The sequence below is a fragment of the Xiphias gladius genome, chromosome 18 (assembly GCF_016859285.1).
Source record: "Xiphias gladius isolate SHS-SW01 ecotype Sanya breed wild chromosome 18, ASM1685928v1, whole genome shotgun sequence".
Classification (NCBI taxonomy): Eukaryota; Metazoa; Chordata; class Actinopteri; order Istiophoriformes; family Xiphiidae; genus Xiphias; species Xiphias gladius.
This window is the reverse complement of record NC_053417.1, coordinates 16,142,241-16,167,718: the sequence shown is the minus strand read 5'-3', so window position 1 is coordinate 16,167,718 and position 25,478 is coordinate 16,142,241. Positions and strand designations below refer to the sequence as shown.

At 41.7% G+C, this 25,478-nt stretch overlaps 1 protein-coding gene across 4 annotated transcripts in view; it reads left to right on the top strand.

Annotated features, from left to right (window-relative positions):
* LOC120803487 (neuron navigator 1-like) overlaps window positions 1-23,966 on the top strand; it is a 90,790-nt gene extending 66,824 nt beyond the window's left edge. The window contains exons 7-32 of one of the 4 annotated variants that reach the window (XM_040151978.1): window positions 902-1,040; window positions 4,744-5,047; window positions 8,872-9,700; window positions 9,838-10,359; window positions 11,294-11,335; window positions 12,483-12,631; window positions 12,761-12,940; window positions 13,063-13,142; window positions 13,611-13,688; window positions 15,671-15,754; window positions 16,870-16,978; window positions 17,064-17,185; window positions 17,325-17,333; window positions 18,255-18,439; window positions 18,544-18,706; window positions 18,826-19,024; window positions 19,109-19,197; window positions 19,307-19,402; window positions 19,535-19,706; window positions 20,458-20,723; window positions 20,817-20,968; window positions 21,066-21,137; window positions 21,246-21,451; window positions 21,574-21,692; window positions 21,791-21,979; window positions 23,495-23,966. In XM_040151978.1, coding sequence (XP_040007912.1) covers window positions 902-1,040; window positions 4,744-5,047; window positions 8,872-9,700; window positions 9,838-10,359; window positions 11,294-11,335; window positions 12,483-12,631; window positions 12,761-12,940; window positions 13,063-13,142; window positions 13,611-13,688; window positions 15,671-15,754; window positions 16,870-16,978; window positions 17,064-17,185; window positions 17,325-17,333; window positions 18,255-18,439; window positions 18,544-18,706; window positions 18,826-19,024; window positions 19,109-19,197; window positions 19,307-19,402; window positions 19,535-19,706; window positions 20,458-20,723; window positions 20,817-20,968; window positions 21,066-21,137; window positions 21,246-21,451; window positions 21,574-21,692; window positions 21,791-21,979; window positions 23,495-23,590 — 4,651 coding nt within the window. In that variant the 3' untranslated portion in view covers window positions 23,591-23,966. The remainder of the gene's footprint in view (window positions 1-901; window positions 1,041-4,743; window positions 5,048-8,871; window positions 9,701-9,837; window positions 10,360-11,293; window positions 11,336-12,482; window positions 12,632-12,760; window positions 12,941-13,062; window positions 13,143-13,610; window positions 13,689-15,670; window positions 15,755-16,869; window positions 16,979-17,063; window positions 17,186-17,324; window positions 17,334-18,254; window positions 18,440-18,543; window positions 18,707-18,825; window positions 19,025-19,108; window positions 19,198-19,306; window positions 19,403-19,534; window positions 19,707-20,457; window positions 20,724-20,816; window positions 20,969-21,065; window positions 21,138-21,245; window positions 21,452-21,573; window positions 21,693-21,790; window positions 21,980-23,494) is intronic. The other 3 variants (XM_040151980.1, XM_040151979.1, XM_040151981.1) reach the window with 3 other exon arrangements.
* Window positions 23,967-25,478: the final 1,512 nt, after the last annotated feature.

Here is a 25,478-nt window from a genome sequence, read left to right as displayed (position 1 = left end):
CTTGATGGCATTGGGACTTAAACTTGTGTTGACCAGTTAAAGGAGATTCCCAACCGTCTGGGTTTAACCTAATTACTCTAGTACAAGAACGGTCTTGCCTTTAACACAGATAAGTTGTTTTGAGGCTGATGAAATTATACTCTTGATTACTAATGATAGTGTATTTGTTGAGTAGGACACTGCGTTTTTCTCCTACAAGTTGTGATCCTTTAATACAGTGGCCAACCTTTTTTTTTTTTCAGACATACCCCCTAAGTACCTTTTCACTGATATCACTCATCATGTTTCAAATGTGCTCATTTGAATTGATTTTTAATGGAATATTGCTTTACACCAAGTATATAGTAAAGTGGATATTGTTACAATATATTTTCATACAACTGACCTGTCAGTGTTGAGGTTGGTATGGTCGTTTGGATTCTTTCGACTGACAGAAGCGAACTATTTTAACCATTTATCTGTTACTTTTAGCGAAGTGTTTGAACTGCATATCAATTGTTTTTAAGTAAATATTTTAACCATTATCCATTATCCATTAATTTTTAGCAAACTATCTGTTTATCCATTATTTTTAGCTGTTTTAATTATTTATTCATTACTTTTAGCTAAGTATTTAAACAATTTATCCATTTGTTATAGATAACTATTTTAACTTTATCCATTACTTATAGCTGTTTGAACTGCATATCAGTTACTTTTAGCCGACTATTGTACACATCCTTTACTTTTAGCAAACTATCTTAACTGTTTATTCATTACTTTTAGCTACCTACTGTATTTGAACTGCATATTTAGCAGTATGCAGAAGTGCCCCCTGAGGTACAAGTACCCCTGGATGGAAATCACTGCATTAATATGTGAATATTATCTGATACATCCTCTTTGTCATTGTTTCTTTTAGTTGGGATGAGAGCAGTTCTATCAGCAGTGGTCTAAGTGATGGCTCAGACAACCTGAGCTCTGAAGAGTTCAATACGAGTCCCACTCTCAATTCCCTTCCCACCACACCCATCGGCTCCCGCAGAAACTCAGCCATAGTGGTAAGTAAGGCACGCACGTGCATACACACAACATACACAAATACAGCTGTCTGACACAGATGGATCAGCAGTGTGTTTGTTGGATACAGTAGAATTGATTAAGCTTTTAATCCAGTGAGATATTGATAAGGTGCTGGATGATGTGTCGTACGCTCTGGTAGTGCAGAGAGGACACACACATACACAAATACACACAACCTGCAGCAGGACACTGGCATCAGACACAAAGCCTGATTAAGTATTCTATGCAGCGATCAGTGTTCACCGCAACACACACACACACTGCATGTTTGACAGCTGCATTGCTCCACAATACTCCCCTTTGGTTTATCATGGGTTGTTTTAGAGCTGAATTTTTTAATTCTAATCAGGCTAATTTTAGAAGTTTTATAGAAAAATACAGTCTGACAACAGTCAGCTAGTGTAACCATTCATTTAGTCATCTACACTTATCCATAAAAAACTGGAAAAAAACTTTCAGTATCACTAAAGTCTCATACATATGCCACTTCATTCAGCTAATCCAGAGACTGCGGTTTTGGCAAACTTCAGCAGTATAATTAGCCTGACTGAATGGAGTTAGAAACAACTGTCCTGAGTGATTATGTTTGTTGTCACAATGCACTTAAGTGCACTGCAATATTGTGGTCTCACAAAATCTGCTGTGGGAATGGGAGGATTTGGGACTCATGACCTCAGTGCTTTTAAATCCTGTCTACAGCTCTGCTTGAGTTTCTTTAAGATCCATCTGTAGCTGTATGGGTTCCAGACTCTCTCTCTCTCTCTCTCTCTCTCTGTGTGTGTGTGTGTGTGTGTGTGTGTGTGTGTGTGTGTGTGTGTGTGTGTGTGTGTGTGTGTGTGTGTGTGTGTGTGTGTGTTTGTTTGAGTGTCTGATTTAGGTCACACCTCCATAATGTGGTTTATATGACTGATGTAGTGGGATTTTAGAGGGAGAGAGGCAACGAAAGACAGAGGGAGTAAGAGAGGGAGAGTAAATCAGCGTAACCATAGCAACCAAAGCGCAGGGATGCTCAGAGTGCAGGTCTTTGTCTTCTCCTGTATATACTGAAGGACAGGTGTAGAATGTGGCCATCTGCACACACACACACACACACACACACACACACACACACACACTAACACACACACACACACACACACTCTAACACACACACACACACACAGACACAAACACAGGGCCATCTGCAGTCCTGCATCCAGGCCAGCGAGCTGGAAGAACTGGGGCGCCTCCCTCCACGCCTTGTTTCAGGAGTCATAGCAACCATTACCCCCCATGGCATCATTACCATGGCAACCAACCATCACATCATCATGCACCCGACATTGTCTAATAGACGTGGCTCCCTGTTCTCTCAACATTCTCAGCTGATGTTTTTCTTCATGTGTTTCTCTTTTGTCTTTGTGTCCTGAAGCCATTTCTTGGGCTCTATTACTTCTTCTTATTTGTTTTGCTCCTGTTGACTTTAACTTCCCAAAAGATAACTATGACTTAACATCCACTCCTCTTCTCTCCTACATATTGTATAATATACTTAACACGTGACCTCAACATGAGGTTGAATGAGAGAAGGGTAAAGAAGAAAGGGGGCACGAGGAAGACAGGTTTGAGAGAGAGAAAAAGAGAATCAAAACCAAAAAATGGTTTATGTAGGTGGTACAAGGACCCGGATTTCCTCATTTCCTCAAGGAGGTGGATGAAAAAAATACACTTTGTTTTCCCAGTAGCTTTGTGTATGTGTGTCTGCGGCCTATCTTTCTCACAGTCTGTCTGTTTGTGTTGTTATTATTTTGTCACAGCTATCTGGCCAGATGTGTAACCCCCCTCCCATTTCAATAATCAGGGAATGTGTGTGAGGAAATGACAATGTTTTATCAACAAGGTCTGGTCAGACAGGACACACACACTCAAACTCACACATACCTCCTCCTCGTGTGATGTGAACCTGCCCATGGGGTCTATTGGTTTTAATAAAAAAGGAATTCAGCATATGAGACTTCATGAGAACCGCTGGGTGCAATGTCCTGAACTGGCATACACGCACACACATGCACACACACGTCCATCTTCACATTCACACACCTTCTGATGTATTATGTAACTTGTGGTCCCCTACAGAGGGAGTGGTATAATCTGTCTCTTTGAAAACTTGTCATATCCATCTTCGTAAAGTCTAAAATAAACACCCACACACACACACACACACACACACATACACCCATTGTATATTGCAGGTATTCACCACATACACACACAGAAGACCTTGACTCAGTAATGGCCTGTTTTTCACATTTCCTTTAGATTAACATTTGACATTCTTCCTTATTGGATTATTTTAGGCTGTTTTGTCTGTTTTCTCTGTGTAGGTCAAGTGTGTGTGAGTCTTTCTGTCCGATCTAATATTTGTGTGGTATTGTGTGTGTGTGTGTGTGTGTGTGTGTACAGGACATATGTGTGTATTTGTTGGGCAGTTTCTCCCCCTGCTGTCTCCATCCACTTCTTTTTTGAAGTATTCAAACAGAGCATACAATAGGATTTAGATTGGGGAGAAGAGACATCAGTGACTGAGTTTTTAGGTTGCCTTGGTGAGACATGTATTTCTGCTCACAGGGCATCAAGATGAGGCAGAGTCTGAGGCTATAACACTTCATCAAATGTCTGCTTTTCAAACTGTGACCCACGATACACAATGTTTTTGCATAAATGATCCAGTGAGTTGTTCCACTGGCTCATTCATCCAAGTGTCCCAAGCTAACTCTGTGGCATGCACTGAATCCCCCAGAGTGAAACTAGATTTTAAGTAATAAAAAAGTAAGTAGTAGTAGTAAAAAAAAGTATAACAATATAACAATACAGTACAGTTCTTAAAGTGCGTCTCAAGTTGAATTTAAATGTATTTTATAATAATTTTACCAGTGGCACCTACTGTGTGTGCTGGAGTTTTAATGTCTACCAAACCAAAAAGAGGACTGAACTCTTCAACTAACCATGTTCACTGTGTAAAATAGGTACAATCCAGTGACAAAAAAGTGATTAAAATGTCCAAATGTAGTTTGACAAAACAATCCATACCCAAGTTCACTTATTAGCTTTTTCTTTGGCTTTTAACAGTATCACATCAGCAGATGAAGTTTGCTCAGGAGACAGATTTGTTGACACACGAGTCTAGTAGCATTTACGATTTCACCCGCTGCACTTCTAAAAATATAGATTAAGGCTAAAAACCTCAGTAGGACAGGTGCTGAATACAAAGATTCGTACAAACATCAGGTCCTCCTCACTTTTGATCAAAATGTCAATTATAAAGCCAGTCTCCAGTCCTATAAGAACTCTCTGATTTCACTGTGTGTAAGAGATCATCCCAAATTTCCTAACTTCACAATAAAAGCCATATGCAGTTTTTATGTGAGCCCAGAAAAGCTTTTTTTCTCTCTCATTGTCTCGTTCTTTAGAAGCCATGGTGCCATGATGCTTATGCTCAGTTTTGTTTTTCAGGTCTGCTTTTAAGGCTGTCAGGATATACTTAAGTGGGTTGCCTTAGATTTCAGGGAAAACCATACCTCTAAAGGAAACAACCTACGGGAGACATAAAAATAAATATCGTCTTAAGTTAGATCTTACACTCTCACTTCTTAAACATTTTCTCAACGCAGTGTCTCTAAGCATGTGTCTGTCTTTCTCTAGATGCGTACGGACGCAGAGAAGAGATCTCTGGTGGAGAGCGGTCTGTCTTGGGACACTGATGATACCAAACCCAGCCGCAAGAGCCAGGGCAGCAGTGTCTACGATACAGGAAGTCTCAAGTCAGAATCAGCCAATAAATGGAAAAAGACAAGGCCGCATGGGGAAGGGCTGGAAGGTGGGAAGGGTGAACTGAAGAAACCTCAAACCCTGGGTCAAGGAAATGTGTTGAAGAAAGGAAGAAACCCACCTGTGGGAGTCACATCCCCTATCACCCACACCTCTCAGAGTGGGCTGAAAGTGGCAGGTACGTGGAGAAATGCACCACCTCGCACACACACACACACACACACACACACACACACACGCACACATGCACACACACACACTCAAACAAGCAGTGAGCTGTAATATATATATATATATATATATATATATAGCTACACTTGAAATGGTTTCATAACCTGAGCAAACTGACACATTTCTGTGGCTGTCTTTTAATATTCCCTTCTTTCTGGCAGTCCCACACCCACACACAGTCACAGACACACTCTCTGTCTTTGTCCAACACATTCATCCACAGCTGCAGCCCACCCTCTGGGCCTTTAGAAAGTGGTGCCATGTATCAAACGCCCATAACCACCCACTCCCTTCCTGCCAGCCAACCACACACACACACACACACACACACACACACACACACACACACACACACACACACACACACACACACACACACACACACACTGACCAACAGTTTTTTTTCTTCCAATTGGGCCAGTCTTTCCTATCCAAGCTTTATTTATTTTTTTGAACAGAGAGAATTTATAGCACTAAGATAAAGGCCCAAAACAACTGGACCAGATACAGTGGGTGTGTGTGTGTGTGTGTGTGCAGACAGGTCTGAGGTTGTGCCAGACTTAGAGAGTGTCACCCATCACACTTAACAGACAAACACACTCTCACTCACACACAAAGAGCACAATAGTGAGGATTGTGCAGCTGCCTTTTAAGCTCACCATCTGTGTGCTGTTTACGTAGGCGCACATGCATGCACACGCACACACACATGCACACACATACACTTACACACATATAGACAACAAAAACAACAGGATATTAGTTGTGCTGTTGTGTGCAAGTCTAGATAGGCAGTGCCTGTGTCAATAGTCCTCTTTCTCTTTGGGACTGTCCTGTGTTTGCATTGCCAGCTGTTGAAATGACAGATATGCCAAACAAGTTTGTTGAACCAGCCTGTGATCTGTGTGCCAGGCTGTTGTTGTTACTGATGTCAGTTGTATGAATCTGCTATCAAGGCTCCTCAATCTGCCACAGAGTTTCAGACTCTAATTAATCAGATGATGAAGTCAAGTGAAAGCAAACTGGAAAAGGGTCTTGTGGCTCGTCAATGTGGAGGAGCTCATGAATTTAAGCAAATGAGACAGACACTAGAGATTCTTAGATAGTTAGAGAGGTCTTTATTGCTCATGCATGGGATCGGTTCATGGCTGAGGTTTGGCAGGATGCTGTAGCATTTCCAGGGATAGACAAGCACTGTGTTGCAATTCCATACTATGTCGAACACATATTCTATAGTGTAAAGCATGTTCTATATGCTAACCATAGTATGCTTTTAGTAAATAAGATTGGTGTATTTTATTTAGGGCTGCTAGTAATGATTATTTTCATTATTTTTTAATCTGTTGATTGTTTTTACAATTATTCTGGTAATTGTTTAAAAGTTAAAAAATAGGGAAAGAACACCTATCAAAATTTCAGAAAGCACAAGGTAACAATGATGCTTTGTTTCAGGACTAATTTTATTGTTTTGTACTAACAGAAAATGATTCAGCATACAGCAGGAGCTACACTGTCTTCATTCCAAACCCTTTGCCTCAAAGTTCTTAACTTATTACATGTAAAATTGACTTATTATTATTTGTTATGTATTTTATTTACTTAATATCGTAATTCTACTAATGCTACTTCTCTTTACTTTATACATACAGCATCTGTAGCATGTCAGTCTGTCCTTTCTTCTCTGGCTTCTCCATCATCGAGGGTCTAGGGACAGAGGGCGTTGTATGTTGCTCAGATTGTAAAGCCTCTGAGACAATTTTGTAATTTATAAAATTGAAATTCACTAGACTCGACTACTGCCAATTAAACTTAACAAGGAGAACTGAAAAAGTTATTCCAAAGAATTAATACCTTATTTTTTTGGTTTTCTGACTGTTGGTGGAGCCTTTAAACCACCGTTCACTATTTGTGTTAATTTTTTCCTGCTGTGAGCATCGCCTCTAGTTCCTTCATGCATTGCATTATGGGACAATATTGTCCATTACCAGTACATTTAAACATCGAACTGTTTTAGTAAGCGTAATGATTTAGTTTACTGATTTTTGTCACTTCAGCATGACCGCATTATATATCTGCTGGACTTAGTATGCGGTTTGGAATTGGGACATCATTCTGGCAGCGCTGAGCAAATTGCCGGTGATGCTCATTTGTCTCCCTCTCTGTTTCCTCTGTCACATGGGGTCAAGCTGACACACATCTGGAAATGCATTCAGTCACCTTTCTGCACCAAATGGTAACAAACATCTCATGTTCACACAAATCAACACTGATACTGTATCTCAACAAACACAAATATAAACACAAATGTTGAAGGTGTGATTGTTGATCAGAGGAGATAATGCCAGCAGAATCGTGGCATCTAGGAATGAAGCGGCTTGTGTTTCTATATCTGTGTGTACAGTATAAATATATCTTCATTCCAAACTTTCCTCTTTGCACTGCTCTCGCCTCTCCCACAGTCACCTTAAATGGAAGGATACTTGGGAAGAAGAATTTAAATGAGCCGTTTTCCTTTAAGAGATGGCAGTGATAGACATTTTATGCAAAGGATTTCTCTCTCTGCCTCTCTGTCTGAATTTCGTCAGTGTGTTCAGATCGTCGTCTCCTCAGACATGCAGGCCTCTTGCGTGGAGACATTGTCGCTTCTACACATGCCCCTGCGTCAAGCTGTGAGCTCCAGTGTCTTCACAGCCGTTGTCAGTAAAACAGGCATCATTTATGTCAAAATTAATACAAACGTCTGGGTTCTGTCAGTATGTGTCACTGCCAACAGTGTGTTTCTGCAGCCTAATATTCTTGGAGTGGGCAGTGTTGCGGTTATACGATGGATTACGTTTATGACTTGACATCTAAACCCAATTTTCACATTTACAAAAGAACTCCAAGCGTGATGTGTTGTCAGTGTCACATTCCTATAAGATCTGCTCACCGAGAACAGTGAGTGTGTGTGGTATATATGTCTGCTCCTATGTGTGCGTATGTGTGTTTTGCGGGTTTATAAATACCCTTAAGTGACTCCAGATGTCCCCAGGCAGCATGCCGGTGGGTCTGATTCAACAGCAGTTCTTTGACTCTGTTAATGACTTGTATATAAACCTCCCATAACAACTCCCATTAGATACAAATTAAGAGCGTGGGTAGTGTGGACTCGCACTTGTGTGGGTGGTACATACAGTGCACATGTGTCTAATAGACTGTTTTTTCTCATAATAACTTCCAAACATGTCCAATTAATTTGCCAATTTGGAAATGTGCAGAAGTGGACAATCACCCCCGTTCCACCAAGTTATCTTTCACTCCGCCCTCTTTCCCCAAAGAATCTTCAAGAGTAGAGAAATTCAGCTAGACTGGGTGTTTCATGCAGTTTTGTGCCCACAGACACACTTCGTGAACGTGAACACCAGTTTTCCACAGCCATGTTGCACATGCTAATCTCAGCACTCCACAGCTGTGACACATAGACGTGCACTTACTGGAAAGCCAGAGAAAACTATTTTAGTTCATTGGGATGGAAAAGAGGAGTAACTGCACGATAACAGTGTGGGTGAGGGTAAAGCTGGCTGTTAGTCTGGTCTACACACTGTCTGTCTGTTCAGACAGGATTTTGCTTTTATCAGCTGACAGTCAAACCTTGTGGGTGTTCAGATAAGATATCATGTCCTAATATGGCTTGGTTAGTCTCTCTCACCAAGAGAGACTGTTCAGGCATTAGACTGTTCAAGCTACTCATCAGAGATTTTTTTTTCTTTTTTTCCTCCTCTACATCTCTAGGTACAGGAAAGTCAGATGGGAAGCCCATGGATAGGTCTCGATTAGCAGTGAAGACTTCGGGTCTTCAGCGCTCCTCTTCTGATGCTGGTAAAGACCACCGGAATGGCAGCAGTGGTGGTGAACAACGTAAACCTCCATCCGGCCTGGTCAGACCATCAACTGGTGGAAACTTTGGCTTCAAGAAACCCACCACAGCTACCAGTAATGGGACAAACAATGCCAGTGTGCCCAGTGTGATGAGCACCGGTGGCAGTGCCATACCCAGCGGCTCTGCAACCGTGGGGAAGATTCCCAAAACGTCAGGTATTCCTGTCAAACCAGGGGCTGCTGGTGGTGGAGGACGTAAGACAAGTCTAGATGTTTCAAGCAGCGACCAGAGTGGTTTTCTGTCCCCAAATGCCAGGACGTCTCTCCAATACCGCTCTCTGCCTCGTCCTGCCAAGACAAGTACCCTGACTCTAACCCGGCCGAGCTCAGCTCGCCCAGTAAGCACTACCATGGACACAGGCTCTGGTCTGATCAAACCGTCCACTACAGTGCCCCAGGGCTCGAGGCTCAAAGAACCCGCCTCAGGGCTTGGTTCTGGAACAGGGTTGAGTAAGGCAGGGGGTCGTGGGATCCCAAGTCCCAGTCCTGTCAATCAGACAGACAGAGAGAAAGAGAAAGAGAGAGCCAAAGCCAAAGCTGTAGTATCTGACTCTGAGTGTGGAGGTGGATCTATGAAGGGTAGTCCTGCTCAGACCCCCTCGGAGAACGGAGGGAAGTTACAGGGGCTGAGACCTCCCAGCAGTGGCAAGAGTGTAGATCTGCCCTCACCCAACACACACAGGTACCAAAGTTCATATACTACAATATAAAATATGTAAAATTTACATGCAATAATTTCTCAACCAATGCACACACTTTCATATACAAAATAAAGTATGAATATGCATTTTCTTCAAGATTGTCTTGTACTGTCTTTAGATTATCTGGGGTGCGCAGCCTGGCAAAGCCTCCATCCATGGCCCAGCTTGACAAGCTGAACTCCAACAACCTGGAGTTGGGGGTACAGGACTCGCTGCCTCCGAAGATTCCCCCCTACTCTAAGGTCCAGGACTTGGCTAGCTCAGCAGGCAGCTCCCCTAGCCCCTGCCTGACCCCCAGCCCTGCCCCATTACTCAATGTGAACTCTTCGGCCTGCTTCTCGAGCTCTGGGATAGGGTTGGGGCACAGGCAGGTCTCTTCACCTGGGGTTGAAGGGAGCGGCGGGAGCACCTCTCCCCTACTCTACCCTCGTCTGTCTGGGCTGCATCGGAGCATGGAGTCGTTGCCCCTCCAGATGAGTCTGGCTCCAGAGCCCCAGGAGCAGGAGAAGGATAGGGAAAGGGAGAATTTGGTGAGAGGCTACACCACCATAGAGTCCAGGGACAAAGAGAGACAAGAAGACAGAGGCCCTCCTGCCAGCTGGAGCTCTGGAAGTAAAGTCGCGCTGACTGTCACAGACAGGTGAGTTTTATCTTTAACTTTATCTTTATCTCTTCATCTGTTATCTTTTAACCTTGCATATATTTTAAACCCAATCACATCACGCAGGTATACATGCAAAGCAGACATTTTTCGTCATCCATGTTTCATTACTACTGCCATGTAGCTCCATCTACTGGTTAGCTGAGGAACTTCACCAACATCATTCATTGTTGAGAGAAGGCAGGAGTGGTCAGGGAGAGGCTTTGATATAATTTGCTTTTTTTCTATGCTACAATCAGACATTCTCTTCCTCTTATTGAGTGGGCATGTGGAAAGGTGATTTAGTTGGCATCTGATGACAAAATGCCGCGCATACTGAAAAAGGTATGGAGTTTTTTTGACAGCTGTGGGATCTATGAAGAGCAAGAAACAAAACCTATTCGCACCTACCAAGACGAGAAAAGAGTAATCTACAAAAAATGAAAACATGGATTGGTGTAGAGATGTCTCCGGTCTTGTTAAGATGAAAATAGCACAAATAATCATATATTATATATCAGAATATATTTAAGAACATTATTTTAGAGGTAGACCCAATCTGTCTGGACGTACTGCAAACTACTTTGTGGTACATTTGTTGCATATTATTGGTTTAATGAGAAGGCTAAAAAATCAGATTAACATTACGAACTCAAACAACAAGAAAATGCAACCATTTGGATGCACACCCATCCATGTACACACACATAAACACACACACACACACACACACATTCTGAGGGGTTGCTAAGCTGTTATTACTACAGACCTATTATCAGTGTTGCACTGGCCCCACTGACTGAAGTCATAATCACTGGTTGACACCAGCTGCCTGCCAGTCGTTCTCTGCTTCTTTGTGCCTACTGCCTGTTCTTGAGAGTTTAATAACTCCCCGCAACAGCGGTTAAATAATGACATTGTTTAATCTCCACAGTTCTCAGAGAGACAGAAACACACTGCCAAAGAAAGGTTTAAGGTAAGTTGACACACATACAGCTACACACTTCATGCACACACTTATACAAAACGACTGTCAGCCGGTGATTGTTTGATGCCATTTGGGCACAGTCCTTCAATTGCCCACATACAGAGATCCCATTGATAAGATCTGTTCTGAATCACAGACAGCGCTAATCCTGCCCACGGGGCTATTAGACAACATTCCTTTCACTTGTATTCCAAAACCGTGCCTTAATCCTCTCAAAATTGTATTTCATTTAAGTCATACTGGCAACATTTTCTGCGTCTTTCCTCTAAGATATCGGTACTGTATATGTAATGCAGAATTTCACTGGACATCTTCTGAGTGATGTACAGTATATAGTGACATGCAAAGGTCTAAGGTGGGGCTGAGCGTTAAATTTGTGTTATTTTTGTTTATCTTTATTCTTTATAATAACATTCTCATATTGAGAGATCAGCATTCAGAGTAGGAATGCAGCTAAGGTTTTTCATTATCAATCTGCTAATTATTTTCTCAATTAGACGTCTGATATATTAAGTGTCAGAAAATAGTGAAAAATGGCCATTATAATTTCCAAGGTGACATCTTCAGATTTCATGCTTTGTCTGACCAATGGTTCAAAACCCAAAGATATTCAGCTTCCTACTGTATAAAACTGATGAAAGCAGTAAAGCCTCACAATTGAAATGCTGGAACAAGCAAATGTTTGGCATTTTTGCTTGAAAAAGGACTAAAATGGATTGGATCAGTTATCAAAATAGCTGAAGATTCATTTTCTGTTGACTGACTAACTGATCAATTGACTAATTGTTGCGGTTGTACTTCACAGTTATGGTTCTAAATGTATAACAAGTGAATTTTTACAAGTTTTCAAAATTTGCAGGAGTTTTATGAAGAAACTTTAGTGCATATGACTTGAAAAGAAATTGTATGTTTTTGAAGGATTTTTCTTCTTTCTTTTGACTTTGGCTTTATTTTCTCTGTTCTCTTTCCAATAGCTTTAAACATGATGTTCCTAAATGTCCACAAAGATTGCACAGCATTGTGCATGAACTTTAATGCACGACAACACGTCTACAATGACTGACAGTTTCTTTATTTGCGATTGGTACACTAACTTTCACCACAACATAACTGACTTTGTCCTCTGTCTGTGTAGTTTCAGTGGTGCCGCACAGGTTGAGGAGGAAGGGAAGGAGAAAGGAGAGAGGAGACACTCTCATACTATTCTCAGTATGACCGACTCGCTCACTCTTCCATTGCTGTCCTCACCCACCTCCCTGCCCCGCACCTCTAAGACTAGTATGGGTGAGTATATACGTGTACACACACTAAAGTATACTGACTAGAATTGTGCTACACTAATTATGCATTTGATTAATTTCATGTATATCATTGGTAACTGTCTTTGCTCCGACTCCTCTGGTTTCTTACTAGTACCCAGCCCTGTTGGTGGACCTCCGAGGATGACTCGATCCAACAGTATCCCAACGCACGATGCCTCTTTAGAGCTGTACGGTGCGTCTCCACTGGGCAGCACACTGTCGCTGGCTGAGCGTCCCCGCAGCATGGGAATGGTTCGCTCCGGATCCTTCAGGGACAAGGAGCCCGATGAGGGTGAGTCCACTGAATTATTTGCTATCTGTTATATAATGTCCTGTTCGGCGTTGTTGTGCAACTCTGTTTCTAAATCAGCTTCTAATTGGTTTATTGTGTTGCTCTTAATTTTCCATTTTCAGTTCATGGGTCTGTACTCTCCCTGGCATCCAACGCCTCATCAAGCTACTCCTCGGTGAGTGTCGGCAGCATGCAGACTAAGGTAGATACAGTTCAGTATGTGGTACAGTGTGGGGTGTATTTCTGTATCTGTTTGTGTGGATGTTTGTTTGTTTGTTCGCGTTTCACACTTTGAACAGTACCGCTAGACACAAGACTTTCTCCCTTGGTATGCCCTGCACCTTATTAGTCTCCTCTCCTCTCCTCTCCTCTCCTCTCTTCTCCCGCTGTGTCTTATCTAACGTCTTGACTTCTATTCCCCCTGCTTCCAAAGGCTGAGGAAAGGATTCAGGGAGAGGTAAGTGTTTTCTTGCCTGTGCTTTCTTCCCCTCTGTCTCATCAACGTCTTTCCTTTCATCCATCACTCTCATCCCTGGTGTCTGTGGGAGAACAAGTCTGTCATTCATTTCCTGAACACCATCCACACTAGTTACTCATGTAATGTCAGCCATTGCCAGCTTTAGTAATCCTGGTTATTTTAAAATACAACATTATCTGTTTTTCCTCACAGCAAATCCGCAAGCTAAGGAGAGAGCTGGAATCGTCCCAGGAGAAGGTGTCTAATCTGACCACACAGCTGTCAGCAAACGTACGTGCTGTTTGTCTGCTAACCTCATTAATTAACGTGACAGTGCCCTCTTGCATAAAGTGCCTTAATAGCATATTTTTCTTAGAAGTTTTCTTGAGATTTCATTAGAAAAATAATTTTCAGATTTACCAATTTAACTAAATGTCTTTAGGAAATATTCCTAAATAAATAACTTTTTGAGTGCATTTCAACTCTTGAAGACAATTTTCCGTTCCCTAGCAATAAAAATAAGGGAAAATATCATTTCAGGTTTTCATTTTTTTTAATCAAAAAAATCATATAAAACAAAAGACAGCCGGGGACTGTCAACCATATAACAAAAGCAAGAATGTCTTAAAACAGCTAATTCCACCAATGCTTAGATAAGAAAACAATGATCTGATAAGAAATCAAAAGGAGAAAAACCCTGCTCTGTGCAACCAGATACTAATCTATTTGAGTGACATCTCATGTCATCTTTTAGGCTACACCTTTTAACTTGAGGCAGCTAAAGAATTAGTAGCAGCCCCTCCCACTAGTTTTACACCCCAGTACTTGTCGCTCATCTTGATGAACTGTCCACCTCAATGACGTGTGCCCTGAGGCTGAGGTAACAGATACTCATAAAGACACCATCAGTGTTGAACAAGGAATAGCAGGTAAAGAAGTAGCAATGTCAAGGTGCCTTTAGCTTTGTTGTTCTTTTGTTTTTTACGGTTTCATTCATTTGTTTTTGTTTTTTTCTATGATTAGAAGAATTTTAGGTAAACAGGTTTTTCTGTGCATCACAGGGTCACAGACTGACAGTTTGTTTTAATGTAAAACAAAAACAAGAATTGCATGGTACATCTGATACAGATGGTATCAGATTAGGTTAGTGTACCAGTTTATTCCTGCTGTGGTTATGCTCGTGATTTTTTTTCTGCAGGTTCAGACCTTAACCATTTGCCTTTCACTATTATATCCATTTATCCAAACCTTACGCTTCCCTTATTCATAAACTCTCTCACACAAGGCAAGGAATTTACCCTTCATACAAAACAGCAAAGAGACACAGAGAGAGAGAGATTAAATATCCAAGCTGTGGTATGTCAATCATAGATCATTTCTGTGCAGTCTCAGCACACTTCTTATCCATGCGGGGCCTGAATAATGCTAACCTCCTCCTGAACCCCTCCCCAAGCCACTTAGCTTAGCTATACACACACACACGCGCGCACACACACACAAATGCACACAGGTGCCTCACCCTTTCTAACCACTCCACAAGGTTGTTTCTGAATGACCACCCTGTCAGCGTTTTCAATGGTCCAAGCGCATGAATACAGCACAAGCATTATGCATGAATTCATGCAGTACACATCCATCAAGTGATTGTGTGTGTTTGTGTGTGTGTGTGTGTGTGTGTGTGTGTGTGTGTGTGTGTGTGTGTGTGTGTGTGTGTGTGTGTGTGTGTGTGTGTGTGTGTGTGTGTTTCTTCCCCAGGGATTTTTTTTTCATACTGTTCGACGTTATTATGCAAGGGAAGTGAATAGGCAAAACAGATGCACAGATCACAACATAATTGGATTAATGACTGGGCTGTATCCATTTTTTTAATGTATTAATATGTTCTATAAAGGAGGATAGGAAGTAAATTTCCTTTCCTCCTCTGAGCTAAAGTGGATGTGTGAGAGAGAGATTACAAAGGAGGTGAATTATCCACAAAAGACATCCTGTTCAGCCTTTGTGTGTTATTCAGCTTTTTAGCACCTCGTGTACAAGAAATAAGAGGCAAAGAAAATGAAAAAACTGTTCCTGAATGGGCATGAAGTTTTTAGTTAGTCTCCCTGTGCTTCCTGATTTTCTTTTAGATATCAATAATGATTAAAAAAAAAGTATCAGATTTATATCCTGGTAATTTCCTTATATACAACTACATAGAAAAATATTTTTTGTGAAAAAAAATGAAATCTCTCCTTGTGTTTTTGCTCTTCAGTTTATGTTTCTTCTTTTCCAAACAGGCAAATCTGGTGGCTGCCTTTGAGCAAAGTTTGGCATTGATGACAACCCGGCTTCAGAGTCTGTCAGTAAGCCACGAGCAGAAGGTAACATCACGCATCACATCCACACTTTCAAATACACACGCACCTGGTGTTCTAACTGCATTACATCGTTGTGCCCGTCTCAAGAGGAGACAGCGTTTATGCAAACACGGAGCGAGGTGACTCTGATCACAGCCTGCAGTGAGGAGCTAAATGTAGGTGAGAGGCCCAGGCTGCAGTTCCACAGGGAGAGTCTATGTGAGAAGAGGACAGCGGATCAATGAAAAAAAAAAAAACCTTCACTTTAGGCTGAACGATAAGCTCAAAGTGCAAACAGTTTGCACGCGCACTCACGGCAAACATCGCATTCCTGCATTCTTCTGCCTTTGTATCGGTTTAGGTGTGAATAAACTGATCAGTGCCTGAGGCGGTGTTCGGTGTGTGTTTGTGTGAGTGTGTGTCTAAAAGTGAAGAGTCGCTCTCAGTGCTTCATGCTTTGCTGCTCCCACTGAAAGCCCTGTCTAGACCGCCCCAGAAAAAGTCTTTGTTGTTTGTGCCAGCGCACTGACCTGTGCAGCTCAGCCTGGAGCACAGGCTCTTTAACCTTGAGGAGATGGGCCGGGTGGCTCCATTTATAATGGAGTGGGATCAACTTTAGCACACAATAAGCAGCACAGAGGGGCTCTGCTGTTCTGGACACTGTTAAAACCACGAGGGAGATCAAGCCCACCAAGTGTATGACTTCATATTGTGGGTCTAAGTTGCAATGCTTGACAAAAACATCAGGAAATACTACTCCTCCCTAAAAAAATATTTACATCGGTGTTTATTTTACATATTATCATGCAGTCTAACCAATTATTATTTTCACATACATCATTATACCTGTACTATTTCTAGTTAAATGCTACATTGCCATGGTACGAGATTATTTACAAAATTTATTACAGGAATGTGCAAAAATATTAAGGATTTTGAATATATATAAACGTAAAAAAAAGTTTGAATTTGACCATGAGTGAACAGAAAACACAACAACTTTTTGATGATGAAAAGCTTAAGCTAGTCTGCTTCTGTAAAATTTAATTCTCTTACACTGCTCTGAGTTTTAAAAACAGGTACAAACTGATCTGTCCCAAACCAACCCTCTGACATTTTTGACTTTAATGTGTTTGCAGGACTCAGAGCTGATGGAGCTGCGGGAGACCATCGAGGCTCTGAAGGCCAGGAATGAAGAGGCCCACGCTGTCATACAAGGAGCTTTAAACACTCCAGATAACATGAAAGGTTCGGAGAGTAAACAGCAGATGCTGTTTTTCTGTCTCTCTGCACATCTGCCTGTGTTTTGATGTTGACATATCCTGTTTTCCAGACCTGCGAATTCGACGTCAGAACTCATGTGAGAGCATCTCAAGTCTTAACAGCCTGACCAGTATGTCGAGTGTTGGCAGCTTGAAGGACCAAGATGCCAAGAAGAAGAAGAAAAAGAGCTGGGTGAGAATGAATGCACTGTGAAGCCGGGTGTTTGCCTGTGTTCAGTCTGTTCTCCTTAATGATAATGTATAAAGCAGCATGGAAAATGAAGTATGACCAGTCTTACCCTCCTCTGTGTTGTGTTATTTTGCTGTTTTAGGTCTTTGAGGTGAGTGCAGTCATTGTGTCCCTATAAAAGCCTCTATAAGTTTCTGTCATAGAGCATGATGGGTCATCTAAAACTGCAACACAATCCTCAAGTACTCTCCATCTCTGCTGATTCACCGCCTAGCCCACTGATTGGCTGCCTGTTCTGTGACTATTTAATTTGAATGGCTGGCTGTAATTCAGTTAGAGTGGCAATCAGCAGACATGATGTTCCATTTAAAGTGAAGTTGTCAGCTTAATCATCAAAGTTTATTAAATGCAGTTTTCAATTATATTTTCCCTCATTTACACCATGCTTTACTGTGTATTTTATCCCTCAGCAAAAATATGTGCGGGCAGTATTGTGACCAACACCCAGCTTCACCACATAACCTTTTCTCACCCAGTAGTTGGGTTCTAAATCTGCAAAAACATGCACTTACTGTAACTGTGACCTGTTTTTCAGAAAATGACTGAAAGCTTAAAGGAATAGTTTGTCATTTTGGGAAGTACGCTTGTTCGTTTTTCTTGCTGAAAGTTGATACCATTCTGATATCTTTCCATTACATATGAAGTTACCACCAGCAGGCGGTTAGCTTAGTTTAGCTTAGCATAAAGATCGGGATCAGGGGAAACAGCTATCCTGGTTCTGTCCAAGGTAACAAAATCTGCACAGCTAAAGCTCAATAATTAACATGTTATATCTTGTTTGTTTAATTCGCACAAAAATCGACCTGTAATAAGAACAGGTTGTGGTTTTCCAGGAGTTACGTGTGGTTAAAAAATGACAAACTATTCCTGTAATGTTTAGCATGTGTCAAATTAACAATCCTAACACTCCTTTCTTTATCCTCTTAGTAATAAATAGAGTCAACCACTGAATATTATTTCAATAGTCTGCTCGTCTCGCCTTCCTCCTCCCTGCTCCTCTGTTTCTTTGTAGCTGAGGAGCTCCTTCAACAAGGCATTCAGCATTAAGAAAGGCTCCAAAGCCTACTCAGACATTGAGGAAATCGCCACCCCCGACTCCTCTGCTCCCAATTCCCCAAAGATGCTTCATGAGGGGGGAGAAGGAGGAGAGATTCAGCCTTCATCCCTCAAAACCTCAGCTTCCGCCACCTCCTCTGTGTAAGTACCTAAACACTTTACTCCAGCTCTTAGCTCATCAGTGAGACAGCCAGTTTTGCCTTCATGGGTGTCTGGCCCTGATGAGTGCATCCTGTCGCCTCCAGGATCATGGAGACTACAGAAGAAGGGGACAACGAGGAAACAGCAGTATCAGAGCTACGCTCAGAACTCTGGGTGAAAGAGAGGGAACTGACAGACATCCGACTGGAGGCCTTAAACTCCGCTCATCAGCTGGAGCAGCTCAGAGAAGCCATGAACAACATGCAGGTTTGTTTTGCCCGTATGTGCATGTTTGTTCATTAAAGTACATACTGAAAGTATATGTAGGAGTGATGTTGCATTTGTGTGTTAATATAACTTCAAGTATTTCCCTGCCCATGTTCTAGTCAACTGTGGAGAACTTGAAGGCGGAGAATGACCATTTGAAAACAGGAAGTCAGCCCAGTCTCGGAGGCCCTGGTCCCACCTCCTCCACCTCCCAGCCTTCAGGCCTCGCCTCTCTTCTGGGGTCCTCACTGAGGCAGCCGATGAGCATGTCCCTAACCAAGTCCTTCAGCCTCAGTCTGAATGATTGTAAAGACCCAGGTGAGAGACAAACAGAACCGTCTCCAATATTTAGCTATGAAAAAGTTACATTTCATTCATTCCTTGTTTCCTCTTCTCTTTCAGACGTGTCTCCAGTTGACATGCTAAGTGTGTCCTCGCCAAGGGATGAGGTGTGCGCACGAGTACTGGTTCGCATTGGAGATCAGCCAGAGGTAAAGATAGAACACCATTAATGGCTACAATATCCAGTAAAGTCAACGGCTTTAAATTGAAGCACTTGAAAATTGTGGACTCTCTCTTTCCCTCGCTGTGTCTCTGTAGGACAGTAAACAGCAGGAGTATTACTTGGGCTCAGTGCTGGTCACTGCGAGGACTGACTGGGCCTGTCTCGACTCTATTATAGCAAAGACCTTCAGAGTAAGTCAATAATCGTCCTCTTTCACTGTGTAGACATTAGTGGTTCTAACAAATAGTGTAGCTATGACTTGATAGATCAAGCTTCATATGTTTTAACTGTGGTCATTTGATTTATTTTTCTCTTTTGTTCAGGACTACCTAACTCAAGTGGACCCGACAGCCAGCCTGGGTTTGTCCTGTGATTCGCTGAACACATACCAGCTGACCCAGGGAGGGCAGAGGGTGATAGGAGGGGACAAACCTCAGGCCTCACCTTATCGTTGTCTCAGCAGTGGTTCAGCTCGAATATATGTCACGCTGAAAGGTTAATGAGTGTCCTCGACTGATAATAGAAACCATACTCGTAGTTTTGCTTAAAATTGTCTCTAATTCGCAATTATTGGCAAACATTTTGATTTGGTTTATTTACTAGCTTCTAAGCAGCCACTTGTTTAAGTTAATATCACTATGCTATAAAAATCATCTTTGAGACATTATGTTTTTGTCAAAATTTGGGTATCATCTTCTGGTAATGCAGCTGCATGCAGGTGTGATTTAAGATGATCTGACATCCTGGAGAGTCAGCTGTTGCAATGAATTACATGTGAGCCACATTATCAGAAAATTAACAAAGAAGACAAACAATTAAGCAAACAGGGACATTGTGAAAATGACTGTATGGATTTAGTTATGTTTTCCACTAAAAACGTTCCCTTTTGCGAAACCCTTTTTTTCAGAGTAGTCTCTGCTCACCACTGCATTGCCTTGAGATGAAAACTAAAGTTAAAGTTTTTGTCAAGGAAACAGAATGTTAATTTAAACTATTATGTCCCTCAAGCACATTTCAAGTTGATCTTCAAACCATATTGAAATAAGAGTAAACCGATGGTTGCCTAGATGGTGAGAAATCAAATTAAGGATCTTTTGGAGAATGGACAAAGGGAAATTAAGTAAAATATATGCCTAATCTGCATAAAATATGCAAAACCACTGGCTTGTTTCTTTAATTATACATTGTATCCTGTTGAACACATTTTAAAGTACTAAAAAAATCCCCTTGCTTGTCCTCTCTCTAGGTCTTAGAGAAAAATGTGTTGACTCGTTGGTGTTTGAGACTCTGATTCCTAAGCCCATGGTGCTGCACTACATCAGCCTGCTGCTGAAGCACAGGCGTCTGGTTCTGTCTGGGCCCAGTGGGACAGGAAAGACCTACCTAGCTCAGCGTCTGGCCCATTACCTCCTGCAGCGCAGCTGGACCGACTCTTCTGAGGCCGACCATGAGTCCTGTCTCCTGGGGCGCAGCGCTGCTGTCACCTTCAACATGCACCGTCAGTCACAGAAGGTAAGATGTTACTCAGGGGTCTTTTTCTTTTCATTCATAAGTCTGAATACGGATTCATGAAAATTATATTTTCACCTTTCTTTTCTGTTATAGGACCTGCAGTTGTATCTGTCCAACCTAGCGAATCAGATTGACAGAGACAGTGGAGGAGAGCTGCCACTGGTTGTTATCATAGATGACATTAGTGATTCAGCAGCCATCACTGAACTTGTTAATGGAGCGCTCACCTGCAAGTATCACAAATGGTTAGTCAATTCAAACAGTTACAGTATTTCACTGAGGAGTTAAAATAATATTTGGTTCATGAAAGTAAATAATTTCCTCTGCTGATGTTTCTTTCAGTCCTTACATCGTTGGAACGACCAATCAGCCACTGAAGATGACGTCTAACCACGGACTGCACCTCAGCTTCAGGTGAGCACAAAGCCAAAAAATGTTTACAATGCCTTCTCTGACTTTAAAATAATATTAAATGCAAAATGACGCTAACAGAAAGTAACACACACTTGCACATGATCACAGGATGGTGACGTTCTCCAACAATGTGGAACCAGCAAACGGGTTCCTGCTGAGGTACCTACACCGTAAAGCTGTGGAGGCCTACCAGGAGGAAGAGCAGGACCCAGCACGCCAGCAAGCTCTCCTCCACGTACTCGACTGGGTCCCACAGCTCTGGTACCACCTCCACACTTTTCTGGAGAAACACAGCACTTCAGACTTCCTTATAGGTGAGATACAGTGGACATAGGCTCAGTTAAGGTAGAAAACAGGGAACAGGGGAGGTGGTTGGATCTGTAACAGTGAGGAATAACTCAGGAAAGCAGTTAAAGGGAATTTTTTCCTCCCCCAGGTCCTTGCTTCTTCCTGTCGTGCCCAGTATCAGTGGCAGAGTTCAGGCAGTGGTTTATTGACCTGTGGAACCACTCCATCATACCCTACCTGCAAGAGGGAGCCAAAGACGGCATCAAGGTGAACAGAGACACAGACTTCCTCCAAAATGTAACATTAGTGGTAACAACAAGAAGTCAGCTCCACATGTTGTTTTACATTTCCATCTGTTCCCTCAGGTTCATGGGCAGAAGGCAGTATGGGAGGATCCAGTGGAGTGGGTGAGAGGCACCCTCCCTTGGCCCAATGCACAGCAAGACCAATCCAGACTCTTTCACCTACCTCCCCCCAGCATAGGTGCACCCAGTGAGGAGAAGAAACCCCCCAAAGATACACCTCCACCCAGCACACTGGAGTCAGACCCACTGGTGAGTTTCTCTTGAGATGAGGGGACTAGTTAAGGGCAGATGTCAGCTAATCAGTCAATCAGCAGAAAATTCATTAAGAAATTATTTTGATAATACACTAAGAGGATTATAGGCGCTAAACAGTCAAATTAAGTTCTTATTTACTAAAAGACTGCACAGTTTTGCACAGGTTAAATGAAAGAAAAGCAGCACCACTGAAAATTGCATGTTTGGGCTCGTGCAGTATGTATTTTAAGGTGTTCCTTTTCATTGGAAAAAAATACGGGAAGAGGGAACTGAAGTTCATATTAATAGCATTTGTAACAAAGCAATGACCACTTTAGCTGAGGAAATTGTTTCTCAAGTTTCTTTGAAACATCTGAGAAAAGCCAGTGTAAAATCTGCAGCACTTTGTTAAGGGACACACACAGAGGATGAGAGACTATAGCCAGGTCAAAACAGTGAACGAGAGAAAAACACAAATTAAAAGCTGCAGTGTAGAGTTCCTTTACTGGAGCTCCGCTTGGCACCAAATAACAAGACAAAAGAGCAGCAATTCAAAAACCTTATTTTTCACGAGACTTTACCTTCATGTCTTGTGAAAAAGACAGCCAGTAACTACTACTACTTGTTAAGTAAGCTGTGATATTATTTTCTACATTTTTAAAAAGTTCAATCTCCCACATCTCCCATTTTGCTGAGCTGATGACATTGAGCTATTTAACTGGTATTTCCTCACTTGTAGCCTTTTCTTGTGCGGGCAGTATTGTGACCAACACCCAGCTTCACCACATAACCTTTTCTCACCCAGTAGTTGGGTTCTAAATCTGCAAAAACATGCACTTACTGTATCTGTGACCTGTTTTTCAGAAAATGACTGAAAGCTTAAAGGAATAGTTTGTCATTTTGGGAAGTAGGCTTGTTCGTTTTCTTACTGAAAGTTGATACCATTCTGATATCTGTCTATTAAATATGAAGTCACCACCAGTAGGCGGTTAGCTTAGTTTAGCTTAGCATAAAGACCGGGAACAGTGGAAACAGCTATCCCGGTTCTGTCCAAGGTAACAAAATCTGCACCTCTAAAGCTCAATAATTAACATGTTATATCTTGTTGATACCGAAAGTTGATACCATTCTGATATCTGTCTATTAAATATGAAGTTCCCACAGCAGATGTTTATCTTTGGCAAAAATCAAGCAAAAATGCCAAATTAAGGCTGGTACACGTCCCTCAAATATGAGGATTTATCTCTTATTTCTGTTTTATATCCGATTTAAATTTCTATTTGTGTTTTATGGGACCAATGCTTAGGCAATACAACCCATTTGAAGATGTGCCGGTGAGCTCTAGAAAATAATGATGGGCAGATTTCACTATTTTCTGACATGTCAAAAGCCAACAGACTATCTCAATAATCATAGAAACATTTGACAGGTTAATGGATTTCATCTGTGCCAAGCTAAATCTAACCCTGGAAAACAAAACATGTCTGTTAATCTGCAGTTTGACTCACTCTGCCTCTCTGTCTCCTCCAGATGGCCATGCTGCTGAAGCTCCAGGAGTCGGCCAACTACATAGAGTCTCCAGAGCGAGAAGGCAGTCTTGATCCCACTCTGCTGGCTACACTCTGAGGACAACATACGACTGTCAGTCAAGCTATGGAACTATGGACTCTTTATTACGGCTGACACAGCGAGTGCAGTCGCAATGAGACTTTAAAGACTCAGTAATGAACTTTACTGTGTGCTCAGTGAGCAGTTACAAAGCTAAATGTAAAGGATCTACAGAGAGAGTGATTATGGATGAAGGGTTTGCTCTGCCCTGCTACCACAACATTGGAAGGACAGTTAAACTGCTTTCATAGGAAGCTGTGATGATCTTGTCAGGGAAAGATATTGATTTGTCTCTTCTCTGCCCCCAGTTTGTCCCAGATGGTTTGTTGTTGAATCTGCAAATGCATGATAACCGGAATAGTATGATGCAAAATATTACCTATAATCCTACCGATCAAGACCCATTTGTTCTATTTTGTTTTGTGTGTGTTTGACTGCCACAAATTTCAGTACAACTATTGGTGCTTACTGGTTTTCTATGAAGGCACGTGTGTCATTTCAGAAAGAAATTCAACTCAGAGGTAAAAGACTCTGATTTTCCCCAAAAGTAGGACCATCACTGGACAACAGCCAAAAATGCACTTTATTTTCTACATGTGGTAATTGGATTTAAGGAGGCTGTGTCAGTGATTGTGTATCAAATGGGGGACTATCAGTTTGGCCAAATCATGCAGTTCATTAGTAATTCCTCTAGATAGCGGCATCTACCAATTTCTGCCTCAGTGCCCTCCTGGTGTGCTTTTTGTCTTATCAAAGGTGCTCGGTAGAAGATAACACACGCTCGATAACACAACTATGAAAATGGCCTTGAATGTTTTTGTCTCTCCAAGTTCAGCCATTGTGTCGTTCATGGATCAAATACGAGAACCGAGAAGCTGTAAGAGTAACATGCATGGGTGAATAATGAATTGAAAAAATGAAGCAGTCTGTGTAGAAAATGTCATTGTCAGTGATTTGCTCCAGTAATATACTGATCATAACAACAGACATTGACCCTATACTCAAAATAATGCATTGTAAAGACACAGAGAAAAAAAAAGAAACGACAAAAACTGCTTGTTTATCTAGTGTGCCAAAACGGCCTACCATTTCTGACTATGCTTGCTTCTATTCTGTATTTAGATATCCATTTTAAAACACAAACTTCTCTTGTGATAGATGAGGATACAGCTTTGAAAATCTTGATTTTTTTAGGATTTTATACTGAGTCATCTTCAATGAGCCTCTGTATACAGTAATTATCATCTAGTACGTATGTATACCAAGCATGCCATTATCGACAGCAGCAGACAGCGTAGAGGCAAAGTTCCACCATCGCTGTTTCGATCATTTCTCATTCATTATCCCCTCGGGAGAAGTGGAGGACAAAAAAAAAAAAAACTCCCATCAAGTGATAAGAAAATGTACAAAAAAACATTTCCTTCCTCATTAATATCGTTTTTCAAAACTGTAGAAATCAGTTTCCTTCTCACACATTGTTTTAAGAGTTACAGTAAGAGTAAGGGCTGGGGTTAAGAATGCTTGAATCTCATTTTTAAGTGGCTTCCTCTCACTTCTTTCCTTCATTCGTTTGCACATAATATATGTTATAGAGTACTAGATTACAGAGAGTATTTATTGCTCACATCTTGACTGTTCTTGTGATGAAGGAAGGCAGCATAAAAATGTGCAAAAGGAGGAAACTGTATGTAGTAGAGATAAACTTTAACCTCACCCCTTGACCCTGAAGTACCTCAGACTGCCATATTCTGTCCAGATGTCCCTCTACTTTCCAAACAGCATAGTGCTGGTGGACAGTAGAGACCTGATGCCTAAGTCTGTCTGTGCCTGAAACACAATTTGGCCTAAAGCAGCTTTTCAGCCGCTTTAATCTACCACAAGGAGGCCTCGATTTAGAGGAAACATC